This window comes from Eupeodes corollae, chromosome 1 (genome assembly GCF_945859685.1).
Source record: "Eupeodes corollae chromosome 1, idEupCoro1.1, whole genome shotgun sequence".
NCBI lineage: Eukaryota > Metazoa > Arthropoda > Insecta > Diptera > Syrphidae > Eupeodes > Eupeodes corollae.
In genome coordinates, this window is record NC_079147.1 from 9,442,937 (window position 1) to 9,458,057 (window position 15,121).

At 39.7% G+C, this 15,121-nt stretch overlaps 1 protein-coding gene across 11 annotated transcripts in view; it reads right to left on the bottom strand.

Moving 5' to 3' along the window:
• The window catches only part of LOC129953738 (collagen alpha chain CG42342), a 323,626-nt gene that overhangs the window by 18,206 nt on the left and 290,299 nt on the right, over positions 1-15,121 (bottom strand). For 9 of the 11 annotated variants that reach the window (XR_008782580.1, XM_056067150.1, XM_056067148.1 and 6 more), the window contains 4 exons: positions 9,611-9,967; positions 9,477-9,548; positions 2,649-2,744; positions 2,504-2,548 (listed from right to left, as the gene is read on the bottom strand). Coding sequence is in view for 10 of the 11 variants with exons in the window: in XM_056067150.1 (XP_055923125.1) it covers positions 2,504-2,548; positions 2,649-2,744; positions 9,477-9,548; positions 9,611-9,967 (570 nt within the window). In the remaining variant the exon portion in view is untranslated. The remainder of the gene's footprint in view (positions 1-2,503; positions 2,549-2,648; positions 2,745-9,476; positions 9,549-9,610; positions 9,968-15,121) is intronic. The other 2 variants (XM_056067146.1, XM_056067143.1) reach the window with 1 other exon arrangement.

Here is a 15,121-nt window from a genome sequence, read left to right on the forward strand (position 1 = left end):
TTTTTGCAATAAGCCTTTACTATTAGTCGATCTTCCCATAGATTTTTTATAGGGTTCAGATCTGGGGACTGTGCTGCTCATTGTAACTCGTCCATACGGTTTTCTTAACTATATTGGACTTGTGCTTTGGGTCGTTGTCCTGCTAAAATATCCATTTCGGAGGTAACTGATTCTGAGCGTTGTATTTTGCAAAATTTCATGGTACATAAAACGATCCACTGTACCATTTATTTGGTGAATCGGCTGCAGTCCTCCATGCCCTAAAAACATAACCACCCCATTAAGTTACCTACTCCGTGTTTCACAGTAGCTTTGGTGTAACGTGGATTTAGCGCCTTTTTATCTGTTCTGCAAAGACTACGAAAACCGTCTGGGTTTTTGAAACTGAATTTGGACTCGTCCAAAAAGAGTACGTTGCTTTATTTTTTAACGGTTCAGTTAATGTGGCCATGAGCAAAATTTATGGCTGAAACACAAACACGCTTCATCTTCGGCTTCGCTTGACGTTTACGAGTTCAGCCATAGAAAAACAATGCATGCTATCACAATGAAGCTTCGATCTCACGTTTAATTTGACAATCGTAAGGAAATAACGTAATGTTACGTAATGTGACTTCAAACGGAATCTCTAGTTCAAATTTGCTGAACATTTGTTTTGTCTGATAGCTCAACAGCTGTACAAAAGCCAATAAACAAAATACATTTGCTTTTGGAGGGATTCCTATTGGTTATTTTGGGCTGTTTAAGCTACTTCCACGATAAATTTAATTTTTTTGATTTAAAAACTCATATTTTTTTTTATTTTGAGAAAAAATAACAGCTGATAATGATAGAAGTGCCATTTTAAAAATGTGATATTGGATGTGTCATTCAAATCAACCTCGAAGCAAACCCAACGTAACCCAGGCGAAAACGAAGCGTGTTTGTGTTTCAGCCATTAATCTCGCTAGATTGTTTTTATTGGAAATAAAAGGCTTTTTTACAGCTTTGAAAGAGTTTACTCCACTATCAACGGCTCGTCTCCAATTTGTTCTCGCGCATACGTTCAGGTCAAGTTGGGTCGTTATTTCTCGTGATGATATAAAAGAGTCTTTTTTAAATGATGTAATTATTGCAGAATCCTGTCCTTTTTTTGTTTTTCTTAGCCTGGCACCTCGATGAATCGTTTGAAATGATTTTGCTGATTTTGAAACTATTTTTCCGATATTTTAATTTGACTCATTTCACTTTTATATTCTTTTGTAATTTTATTCTTTTTTTTCGTATAGAGTATTTGCTTCTGGTCATTTAACAAAAGTAAGTAAAAAGCTAAGAACACTGACCGTGCACTTAATTACACCGAATAAATAGATTCAACTGCACTCGTTTGCCAACACTTTTAATATGAGTAGTGGGTTTTGTAGTCAAAGGACGAACTTTTCTTTATTATTAATAAAAAGAAAGATAGCAATAAAAAGTTGCTTTTGTTTTGATCACCAAGAAATCGGGATTAACTGTTCTACTAATGCATATTTAAATGGACCGTTTTGAAAACCATAGTACAGGGTCCAGCAAAAAGATATCCTTTTTTTTAAAAGGCAATGACAAATAAATAAACAATTTAACAGACAAATTTTATTGAATTTTTTAAATGAATTACTTTGCCATTTTACATTAAATGAAATAATAACTTAATTTTAAACATTATATCCGTTAAATATTGTCATTTATTATTTTTACAGTACCCGATAAATGGAAATGGGCCTCGTGAGACGAAATTAAAATAGCACCAACGAGAATGTTTTGAAGAATGTCTTCACAAACAGCTCTGCGATTTTCAAAATATCTCTCACTTAATTCTTGGGGACAATCATTTTGTAGGGATGCAAATGTGTGTGCAAAATTCGTCTTACACTCCTATCAGACAATCCAAGGGAAGCTGCATGTTTGAGTGCTGAACGCATCGGAGATTGCTGAATAGACGCACTTACACGTGCTACATTATCCGGTCTTGTTGTGGTTAAAGGTTGGCCAGACGATTTTCTCTTTAGCGCATAACGCCTTGCTATAAAGTTTGATAACCAAACTTGAATTGTTTTTTTTTTTTTATCCGAAACAGGATCATGTCGTCCAAGTTGAATTCGAATGCGAAATGCTCGCTAAGTAAAAATCGCAGAACCACCATTTTGGATATATTCCTCTACGACAAATATGCGATGCTCACCGTGCCATGCCATTATGATTACTAAAAAGGGCACGTGGACCTATCTATACCCGGAATACCATTTTATCTATAAATAGCTTTAAATATAAACGTCTAAATATACGGGAGGTTTCTTTGCCGGACCCTTTATGTGCTCTATTTAAAAGTACAAACATAATGTGTTCAATTTTGCAAAAAAATATAACGTGATTTGTTAAATTTTAAATTTTTGATTAACAAAAAAATGAAGGTTGCTTTAGTTGCTAATGTTTTGGCCAACACTGTATAACAAAAATATATATGTATACGTAATTAACTTACAGGTAAACCCATTGGACCTTGATCGCCTTTCAGTCCTTTCTCGCCCTAAAGCGTTAAGACGATGGATGAATTTGATATCAGAATTAAATACTTGTTTTCATGATGGTATTTTTTTATATGGGCATATTTATAAAATAATTATTACCTGATCTCCTTTGCGTCCATCTAAACCACGTTCTCCTGCTGGGCCTGGGTGACCTGGTGGGCCTATCGGGCCGGGTGGTCCAGGGGGTCCATACAGCTTATTTTTTGAAGAAGAAGAATAAACGAAATATATTATGTTAATGAGTGAATTTTTATGAGAAATTAAAAATATCGTTCTTATAATTGGATGATTTTTGTAAACGCATTCAAGATAAAATTAAATTAATTAGATATAATAATAATAAATAAAAGTTGTTAATTTAGGTTACAATCAATTAAATTTGTTTGAAAAATGAATATACTTTTGGATTCAATTGTTGTTTATTACCTTGAAAGTATATTTTATGTTCACATTTGAATTTGAATTAATGTAACAGATATCACTTAATTGGCTTAATCATCGTGTAGTGTGGTTAAAAAAACTCTGTGCCAATGTTTGATCAAGAGAAAACTTATGAACACTCTTAGAAGTTTAGGCATTACGATGATTTTTTTAAGGAAAGCAATTCAACTAGCTACTTCAGTATTGTTTAAACTTAAATGACTGCGTAGTACGCAAATTTTAATATCAAATCAAAAATCAAAAGCTGTGAATGCTTTAGTCTGGAAGTTCACTAGACGAAATAAGAATCTTTTGTACTCTGTTTACTCGCTTGTTGAGTGGCCATTTTAAAATGTGTTTTTGATTTATTCATTAGCGACCGTCAAAGTATTCATATCTTAAAGTTTTAAGTGTACCAGAATTAAAATTAAAGTATAAGAAACTACTTTTATAAACTGAATAAATATCTACCTAAAATACCAAGTTTCCAGAAGGCATTGAAGAATTCTCTGATCTTCAGGAGTTAAAGCCAATAAACGGAAAGGGTCGAAAATATGTGAGACTACTAACGAAAGATGTTCAAATGGTAGACATGTGCATTCAAGAGGACACAAGCGTCCACAGGTTTTTCTCAAAACACACCTCTGTCTATCAACTCCTACTCTCACCTCCCCGCGGTGAACATCGGGTGCCTAGTACCTCAGCTAGAGAATGGGTTCCAACCCCAGTGGAAAGTTGTTAGGGACAGCAAACGAGAGAGGGGGGGAGAGGTGTTTCCACTAAGTCACCTCTCCTTATCCAGGCGGACGAATTCTCGAGATAGAATCAACGGTGGCGTCTACAGTTCCAGTAAGGTCGAACTACTTAGTGAACACCTTATAGGGCTTCTTCGACATATTCGGAGCCCAGGCCTATAAGGAGCGGTTCATCCGGCTCCCCTTCCTTGGAGTTATACTAAGGATCTGGCCCTCCAGGTTGGGGGTTGTGCCGTTCGGGATGACTTCCTGGCCACGTAAACACATTATAGTTTCGAAGCAACAACAAGCCTCGGATACGGACGGATTCACTGTTGACAACCCACGCAAACGAAATAAGGACAACGAACTTCGGATATGTACGTGGAATGTTAGGTCCCTTAACAGACCACGTGCAGCCGAACAATAAGCGGAAGCCCTAAACTGCTGCAAGGCAGATATTACAGCCATCCAAGAAGTGCGATGGGATGGACCGGACAAACGCAAACTAAAAGACTGCGATATCTACTACGGCGACTGCTACCGAGATCAAAGACAGCGTCTATTTAGGTGTGGATTTGTTGTTGGAACTAGGCTCAGGCAAAAAGTCTTGAGTTTCAACAGTGTGAGCGAGCGCATCACGACAATCCGCATCAAGGCTAAATTCGCCAACATAAGCCTGATATGCGCGCATGCCCCAACAGAGGGGAAAGATGAAGAAACCAAAGACATATTCTTCGAGCTCTTAGACAAGACATATGAGCAGTGCCCTGGCTATGACATTAAAATTGTCTTAGGAGATTTTAATGCCAAGCTAGGAAGAGAAGACATCTTTAGTGGCATAATCGGGAGATACAGCCTGCACGACACCACCTCCGACAACGGATTCAGGCTGGTCGATTTCGCTGTGGGGCGAGACGTTCTGGTAGCTAGTACGCAGTTCACGCATCTCAATATCCACAAGGGGACATTGAGATTGATCTCCTGATCAATCAACCGTCAACCAGATTGACCACATTGCGATCGACGCACGACACTTCTCCAGTATCCAGGATATCCGAACATTCTGAGAGGCCAACATTCACTCGGACCACTACCTCGTTGTAGCCAAGGTACGGCTACGGATATCCCGATCCAAGCCAAAACAAGGAAGTACTGTGAGAAGATTCGACGTTAGACGGCTACAATCGCAAGAGACTGCCATGTCCTTTTCCGATCGAGTCTCTAATAACCTCCTAAGGAGTCCTATGCTTCCTGCATTAAGCGTTGAAAACCAGTGGCAACATTGCCTTGCAGCCATCAGAGATGCCGCCTCTGAAGTGCTAGGTTTCACACGGCCACCACAGCGAAACCCCTGGTTTGACGACGAAAGCCGGTAAGCTCATGCAGCGAAACAAGAGGCATACAAAACGGCGCTGCACAAAAGGACTAGAGCTGCTCGCGAGCTCTACGAGCAGAAGAGGAGAGAGGAACACCGTCTTCTTAGACGGAAAAAAAGAGAGCATGAGAAGCGCGCGATCGAGGAGATAGAGGGATGTCGCAACAGGAATGAGGTTCGTAAATTTTATCAAAAGGTAAAAAAAACCTCCCAAGGGTACCAGCCACGAACCGAAGCCTGTAAAGACGATCAAGGGAACATCGTAGTAGAACCACAGTCGATGCTGAGAATATGGAAAGATCACTTCTCCAAATTATATAACGGCGATGAAGAACCGAATTCCGCTGTAAGGGAGATAGAACCACTCAACCTCGGCGACGCAGATCAACAATTCCGCCTACCCGACCTTGACGAAGTGAAGATAGCTATATCTAAACTTAAGTCAAACAAAGCTGCTGGAGCTGACGGCATCACCGCCAAACTATTTAAAGCAGCAGGCGATGACTTGGTACGGAGCATGCACCAACTCATCTGCAAAATATGGTCGGAAGAAAGCATGCCTGATGAGTGGAATCTCAGCATAGTGTGCCCGATACATAAGAAAGGAGACCCTCTAAACTGCGCCAACTACAGAGGCATCATTGCGTATAAGATCCTCTCTGCCGTATTATGTGAACGTCTGAAGCCATTCGTCAACAACCTGATTGGTCCTTATCAGTGTGGCTTCAGACCAGGAAAGTCCACTATCGACCAAATATTCACACTGTGACAGATCCAGGAGCTTCAAATCGATACCCACCATCTCTTTATCGATTTTAAAGCCGCGTATGACATCATCTATAGGGAAGAGCTCTACCGAGCAATGTCTAGTTTTGGCATCCCTGTCAAACTTGTCCATTTGTGCAGAATGACGATGGGGAATGCACGCTGCTTTATGAAGGTCGGAAAAGATCTCACCGATTCATTTGATATCAAAAAAGGTTTTAGACAAGGCGATGCACTGTCATGCGACTTCTTCAACATCGTTTTGGAAAGAATTGTGCAAAACTCAACCGTCAACAGTCAACACTAGAGGCACAATCTTCCAAAAATCCATCCAATTACTCGGATCAAAATCAAATGGGGTGGCGCAACAGTCCGTTGTGAACCAGGGCCTAGTGACTTACAACTCTCAACCATTCCTGTGTGCGAGTACTGTTGTCAGGAATGGAAGGGACCTACAATTTAAGGCCGAATCCGAACGGCTAGTTTTGAGAAAGCACTTTTTCATGACAAGAATTACTCTTGAAGGATTTGTCAATTCCTCGCAAGAGGCAGTACCCGCGAAAATTATTTTTTTTAAATTAAGGTGGCACAGGCAGGGTTTGAACCCAAGACCCCTTGCATGATAGTCCAACGCACTAACCATCATGCTACGGGTACTAGCTCCAATTACTCGGATACGCAGATGATATTGACATAATTGGAAGATCAAAGCGTGATGTCAGTGGAGCGTTTTTGAGCATTGCGACGGAAGCGAAGAAGATGGGTTTAGTGGGCAATGAGGGCAAGACCAAGTATATGCTGTCATCAAAAAAGGACACTGAACGACGACGTCTTGGACAAAACGTCACCATGGACAGCTATAACTTTGAGGTAGTTAAGGACTTTGTCTACCTAGGCACCGCTATTAAGGCAGACAACGACACCAGCGCTGAAATCAAACGAAGAATAACTCTTGCAAATCGCTGCTTCTTTGGACTTAGAAGGCAATTGAGAAGTAAAGTCCTCTCTCGAGCATGTAAAATCACCATCTATAAGACACTCATCATCCCGGTTCTCATTTATGGCTCTGAGGCCTGGACCCTGTCAAAGAAAGATGAGAGCGTCTTAGGATGCTTCGAGAGAAAAATTCTTCGGGTGATTTTTGGTCCCCTACGCATAGATGGAGAATGGAGGAGAAGATATAACGACGAACTGTACGGGCTGTACAGCGACACTAACCTAGATGGACATCAACGCTCCAGCCCGGAAGGTCTTCGAATCCAATCCCGAGGGACGAAGCAGTAGAGGAAGACCACGACTCAGGTGGCGCACCCAGGTGGGAGAGGACCTCAACCAACTTGGCGTGCGAAACTGGAGACAGCTAGCTAGGGACCGAGCTGGCTGGAGACGCTTGTTGGTTTAGGCCCAGGTCCGCCCCGGACTGTAGCGCAACCTTAAGTAAGTAAGTAAGTAAGTAAGTAAGTACTAACGAAAGCCAAATCCATGACAAGCATTCGGATGAACCTAATCATAAGTATTTTGTTATGGAGTTTTACGACAAAAGAGGCTTATGAAAATATGAAGGTGGACACCATAAATCGCTTGAGCATTCTGCAAATAGAGGACGCAAATCAGGCCACTAAGAAGCTACCTGCAACTTCTCCATTAGGACCATCGGTAAGTCAGCAGCAACCGCAACAGAAGCATCCAAGATTAAGATGCTCAAAGCACTTATGACAAGAGATAGGTATAAAATGTTGTGAAGGCATTCTCAATCATCACTAGATAATTGCATCACAGAAATAAAAAAGAGTCTAGGATTTGATTTATACAAAAACCCGTTAAATGGATTTTTTTCAAAAAATATACTTCTTTGATATCACGTTACAATATATTATTAAAAATTTATTTCAAGTCTCTAGCGTTTTTGGTCCGTAAGAACCTTTTTTTCAAACTGCTATGGTAAAAAACCCACCCACGCAATTTTCTTGAGAGCCCTTTCTGCATCTTTCTGCCTTATTATCTGCATAACAAAATTTATTTGAAATCGATATCTATTCTGGTTCTTGAGCTATGGACGACGAAAAAAACGTCACGAACGTACGTACGTACACACGCACGCACAGACATCTTTCTAAAAATCTTTTATTTCGACTCTAGGGACCTTAAAACGTCGAGAAATGTCAAAATTTTCAATTTGACAAATCGGACCCATTACAATAACTTCCTATGGGAAGTTAAAAATACATATCCCTATATGTTCGAAATAAAGGTTAAAAATCTAGTTGATAATATTGAACAATTAAAATTAGTCTTCAATTTCAACGAGTGGATGAAGATTTGGAAGAAGAAGTTGTTGACATTCTATTTTCATCTTCAGAAACAGCTAGAGATTCCACTGACTGTCCTCTCAACAAAAAGGTTCTACATCGGATCACCAAATGGCTAGTGCTTGAAACTAACAAAATATTTACATTGTTTGACGGAAATTTCCTTAAAAGACGTAATTTCTACGATTTATTTAAATCAATGATCCTTGAACAAACGATTTCACCGTCCCAAAAACTACACTTTTTGAAGACTAATCTGAAAGGTTAAGCACTCAAGTTTCAATGATAATTCAAGGATATCAGCTACAGACAGTAATTTTGAAGTAGCTTTGAAGACACTGATTGACAGACAGATATGACAACAAACGACTACGATAGCGATTATATTTTGTCGTTGCGGTTCTGCATCCAAAGAGGTAAAATGTGAGTCCAAAATTGGAAGAAAAGCTTCACGTATTATTTGTATTGATTAGAAGAAACGGAGCTTTGGAATATATCAGTATTTATATTGTGGCTTTTGGGGGTGAAGCTGTGTCCAATAAAACTTGTACCGATTAGTTCGAAGGAACATCCTTTTCAATAAGGGAACATAAATGCCACAAATGCCTCCAAAACGATGTAAAGATTAGTTTCATTATTCGTAGCGTAAGATCACCAGTGGACTACAAAAGCCAGTCATAAAGAAGCTTTCATGTATCAAGATATTTCTTAAGCTTAAAATTGATCCACATTTTCCTGACCTTGTAAAGAAGGTCCATAAAAGTTCCCATTTTGCAGGTCACGCTGTTTACCATACTCTTGGAAAGAGACATGTAGAATAGGCCACATTAAAAAGTTGCACTGTAGTTTTTCAAATATTGCAGAAAAATAGAAGTTATATATCTGGGTCAGTAGATTTGATAATTTCAAGACCATAAATAGTCTAGAAACTGCGCTTCTTTACAGACGAAGCCGAAGCTGAAGCGTATTTGTGATTCAGCCATAAGAGTTTTGTTTTAATTTGTTAACATGTTAATTCTTCTCAAAACCGCATAACTCAATCTAAGCTCTTTACAAATGTTCACTTTTACAATTGTGCTAATCTATAATAGTTCAACTGTCTAAACAGGATATTCAATAACTGTAGAAAAATATCTTTAAACAATTCTAATAGAAGAAATTAATAGGGACATTTTTCAAAATACTTTAAATACTTACGCAAAATTTTAGTATGTATTAGTTTTTGTTTTTAATAAATTGTTAGAAAAAACAAGTAAATCTAATTTTAAAGTTGTATATGAGGTATTAGTTAATAATTTTTTCACATATTCTAGAAACTTACATATTCAATTGTTGGTGTATGAGGTGCATCAGCCATACCGTCATCTTGTCGTCTTCGCATTTTTCTGTACTTCTAAGATAAGAGGCAGTTAAGTTGTCGATTATTTAAACAGAAAAATTAAACTCGATACTCACTGAATCACCCCGATCTCCCTTGTCACCTTTCACACCAGGATAACCCGGTGGTCCAGGTAGTCCAGGAGGACCCATCAAACCAGGTGGTCCAATATCACCTCGATCTCCCTTTTCACCAGGTGGTCCTTGATAGCCAGGCAATCCAGGAGGACCCTCAATACCAGGTTCTCCAGGTAAACCATCCAAGCCACGAGGTCCCAACGATCCAGGTTCACCAGGTTCACCTGGATCACCCTTCATGCCGTCACGACCCTCTCGACCGTCTTTTCCTGGGTTACCAGGTGGCCCAGGTGGACCACGTAACAATGTCACTGGTGGGTCATCATAGTCCTCATCCTTACCTCCTGGCCCTAATATCTGTAAGACAATGTGCAATCAGAATTCAGTGCATTCAGTATCCCCCCCGGTCATACACCCCCTCATCATCACTAAACCCTCTTTGTTTACCCTCTTATACAAAGCAAATAACACACATAAGAAAACTACCCTCTTTTGTTTTAAATCCAACACCAACAACTACCCCCCATCAAAATAAAGCCCCTGCATTTACGGTGGTGAGTTTTGGGTGCCAAGCAGATCAAGTTTGTAGGAATTGTTTAGCTGCAGCATCCACAAAAACCCCAAAGCTTATGTGCGCTCTCGTGTTGTTGTTGTCTTTGTTGTTGTCATGCTGCAGAAAGGGGGTGCTTGCTATTGTGTACTTGCTTGTGCAGCTGTATGTGTGTGTGTGTGTGTAAGTAAGATTGAGTGTGTGTGCTCTACTAAACATCAAAGCTAGAGGTGGAGTGCTTAACTCTCAAAACCCCCGAACATAAAAAGAACAAAAAATTGCAACACCAGGATACAACAAAGTAAAAGAAATGAAAAACAAAAATACAAAAATCTTAGCATAAGTGTACTTACAGCGTGACTCAGAAAATGTGTTAAGTAATACTTCAGCCCGGAAACAAAATAATACAAAAAAAGGATACAGAAAATATGGAAGTACATCCAGGATAAAGAACAACATAAAAATAAGCAAACACAAAAAACAAAAAAAATAGAGACCATTGTGAACTTAAAAAATTAGGCGCTCTATAAGGCTACGAGTATAAAATAAATGAAACTCTATAGAGAGGTAGAATGGTACATTGGTTTTGTTGGTATGTAAGGAATACGAGAACGAGTTTAAGACTTTTTGCTAAAATCGATGTGGTCGAAGCATAAGGCGCAAATAAAAGGAAGAACAAGCTGAAACAGAGAAGCAGAGGCTGAATCACAAGGACGAAAGGACAAAAGGACGACAGAAAGGACACCATCTGTCACCGGATTTGCAAAATAAACATATCGACACATGAACGCATACATATTTCACACATTCACTTCGATTCACTTCCTGTTCCTGTAATGCTTTGATTAAAATTAAGTCCAAAACAAATATGAAATTTTGGTGCTGTGCCTCTGCCTCCGTCTCTGTTGCAAAAGGGTACACACACGAAACTGGAAGGGTCACCAAAGTGCATTGTGTAGGATTTTGATTTAATGGAACAGGGTTGAATTTGGACATAGACAGTCTGAATATCTTTTTCGATCTGTCAGCGTTACTTCCCAAGTAATTGAACCCCAAAACATATGATATAACTCCCTAAATTGGGTCTTTATTGCCTTATGAAATTAATACATAAATTCAAAAATAAAATAAATTCCCAAAAATGCATGAATTAAGTCCCCAAAACTAATTAAAATAAGTCCCAACGATTGTGTTCAACTAAAGTTAGTAAAACTTGTTATGGTTGCACAGATTGGTGGCGCTAAACGTTATATATAAATATCTAAAAACAAAAGTGATTCAAATATCAATACCGAAGCAATGTGTCAGATGTTGATGAAGTTCCTGGAACACCATATATTTCGCATTTTGACAGTTAAAGGTATGTAATTCTGAAATATTTTTTCAAAACTGAACGGTTTCTTTTATATACTTCATGTTAAGTAACTTCAGAAGAAGCCAACGCACTGCTGAAAAGTTAGATGCAACGTCAAAGAGTAATTCATTTCGTGGTTTTAAGTTGGTAATGCTGAGTTTGACAGATATCGAATGCCAGGCCTATAAAACTCAGTTTTCATTTGAAGTGTTATAATATTAGTTGAACGTTTGCGATTCACAACGGGAACAAAGCTTTAAATATATTTAAACTTATTAGAAAAGTTCTAATTTAAACTTACCCACTATTCGATCACTAAAAGCCTATTATGGTCCTCATAATGAACAACGGAACGATAAAATTATGAACACATTTTAAGAGAGAGGAAGATTTAATGATGCATCTCAACTCTTACTATCAGGTAGTTGGTGATTGCCTAAAACTTGGTTTGCAAATTTCTTGCTAAGTCAAAGTTCTTGCTTTACCTCCTCGTGGTGGCCACCAGGCAGTGATTTGTCTATTCCAATATACATAGTTAGCAAAAATTGCAAGGACGAAGGATAGGTCACGGAGATTAGCACTCTTCGTAACTGAACGCCATCCCGCTACAGGAACCGAAATTTATCTTCGGACAATTAATGATAACTTGTTGACGACTTTGTTTGCTATTGTACCCGGGCAAAGATTGGTTTCTGGAATGTAAGGACGTTTCTGGACGCAGGAATTGAAGGTCTGCACAATGGCAGATTCCTCCAATTAGAGGGAGAATTTATGCGGTACAGGAAAGATATCTTAGGGTTAAGCGAAATGCGATGATTGGGATCTGGCAAAAAAAAATCACCGACACGTAACACTGTACTGTTCTACTCTGGTCACGATCCAGGAAACGCTCGAGAAGCTGGAGTCGGGTTACTCCTTACAAAAACGGCAAACAGAATCCTTATTCCGTGGGAGACCCTTGGGGAAAGGCTTATCAAAGCTAGGTTTCAGAGTAAAATACGACCCGTCACCATTATACAGTGTTACGCACCGACGAGGGAGCTCACATCTGATTTAGAGAAAAAATGCTTTTACAGTCAAATACGATCCGCCTAGAGCAATATTCCCCGCGGAGATTTTATTTTGGTTATGGGAGACCTCAATGCTAAGGTTGGCAGTAACAACAATGGGCTAAGGCATGTGATGGATGTTCATGGTGTCGGCAATTGCAATGATGATGGTGAGAGGTTCATTGATTTCTGCAACGCCAGTGGCATTATGTTCGAAGAAAAACTTTGTCATAAAATTACCTGCGTGTCGGCGGACAGTCAATCGTCTCCCAACCAAATTATCCACTTCGCGATTAGTGGACGCTTTAGAAGTAGTCTCTTGGATGTACGAAACAGAAGAGGCTCTGACATGCGACTTGCCCGTGACCACCACTTAATGATAGCTACCCTAAGATTGCGTACAGCTACAGTTCGAAGGACCAACGGAATGACACGAGCCCCCAAATTCAACATCACCATACTAACCGCCAACAATTCAGGGACCACCTGTCTCACGAAATGAGAACAATCAGCAGCACTGTACATGACGCCAAGCAAGAAGCAGAAGATGCTGCACACATGTACGACAGCAGGACCGTTTACAGAATAACCAAAGAGTTGACAAGTGCACACAGCTCAAAGCAACACCTGGTGAAAGAAGTAGACGGTACTGTGATAAGTTTGATGGATGAGCAAGTCAGAAGTGTTTACAAACGTGCAGCTGATACCTTCTGAAACACCTGAAGATACTAACCCCCAAATCCGCACCGCACCTCCCAGTAAAAATGAGATAGTTGCCACAATTAAGGCACTTAAGAACAACAAAGCGGTAGGACTTGATGGAATTCCCACAGAGCTTTTACAAGCAGCACCAACGTTATCAAGCGAACTGCTTCATCCGCTCATAAAAGAAGCCTAGACCGAAAGCTTCACCCATGAGTGTAAGAAGGGATTTATCGTCAAGCTCCTAAAAAAGGAGATCTTACAAAGTGAGAAAACTGGAGAGGAACTTGCGTTCTACCAGCCGTTGCCAAAATAGTAGCAAAAGTTACAGTGGAACGCATTAGAGAACTCCTTGAGGCCACACTCGATGCCGAACAAGCAGGATTCCGTGCTGGGTCCTCCTGAATTGATCATATCAACACCCTGCGGATCATTACTGAACAGTGCTTGGAATATCGTTACCACAACACCTGCTATTCATTAAATTTAGCTTTATGAAAAACGTCAGATTAAAAGTATTCAATTTTATTAGTAAGTTTAAATGGAACACATTTTCCAAAGTAACGCAAATCGTAACTACCGGCAATAAAAAGCGTCTAAGGAGCACCTTTTTGGCCCGTTGTGATACCACATGAATCTTTAGGCTTCCTCCTAAGCTCAATGGAACCAGTTTGAGTCTCTTACGAAACGTGAGAGGCTGATTATGCCGATATGATTTAGATTGTTAAAGCAGACTTATCCTAGGTAATTCTTGCGTTTTCCAGCCAGAGCAGGAAATGTACAGAGAAGATGAAGAGTAGTTTCCTCCTCTTCCGCGTCCATACAGCTATCGAGGAGCTTATATGCGACCTGCTTAGAGATAGCAAGCACCTTGAACGTTTTAAATTATGCGTTGACCAGATGTTCTTTGAGACTTGATACCTGGTGACTGCCCTCCTCACAGCGTCCCGCATTACCAACAATTTACAAGTAGCGATTGGTGTTCCAGTATGAGTCAAACGTGATAGGATGGGCTGCACTGTACCGTTAATGTCGAGTTCATCTGCCTTACAGTTACCTGGAAGGTCTCTATGGCCCGGCACCCAGCAAAGATGAATATTAAATTGTTGTTGATGTGGGAGGTACAGAAATCTGGAAATTTCTGTCGAATTGAAGTTGGGGTGTAGTCACTTTGGTTTGGAATTGATTCTTAATACCTAAGAATTACGGAGTGGCTAATGTTGTTGTTAGTCCACTGCGACGAAGAAAATAGCAGAGCTTGCAGCTATTTGTTTGCTAAAAATGTCAGAAGGTGTTAGGTAGAGTAAGGTGTCTTGTGCCGCAAATGGGGTCGTGCGAAGCAATCCGTTCCGATCCCAGTTTTGAGTTAATTATTCTGCTAGTAAGCATTAAATGAATTAACTCCCGAAGCGAACTCTCTACATTTAGAAATGTTAGTGCAGATTTAAATGCAGATGTGTCCACGTTGTTAAAGGCACCTTCGACGTCAAGGAAAGCAACCATAGTAAACTCTTTATGATGGATGGCATATTCGACGGTGCGTACTAAAGTGTGTAACGCTGTTTCCACCAATTTACCTTTACAGTAGGCATGTTGAAACGAAGTCAGAAGTCGTGTATCAATACTTGCCATTAAATGGATATTAATCAATCTTTCCAAAGTCTTGAGAAGAAATGTTAATAGACTTATAGGTCATAGATCTTTAGGATTGACTTGCGAGCATTTACCTGCTTTGGGTATAAAAACAACTTTAACTTCTCTCCATGCCGAGGCCATGTTCCCTCGGATAAAGACAGCTAGTAAAAAATGCCTCAAGGATTGGTCAGCGTGACAACGTTGAAACAAAAAATGAGCAT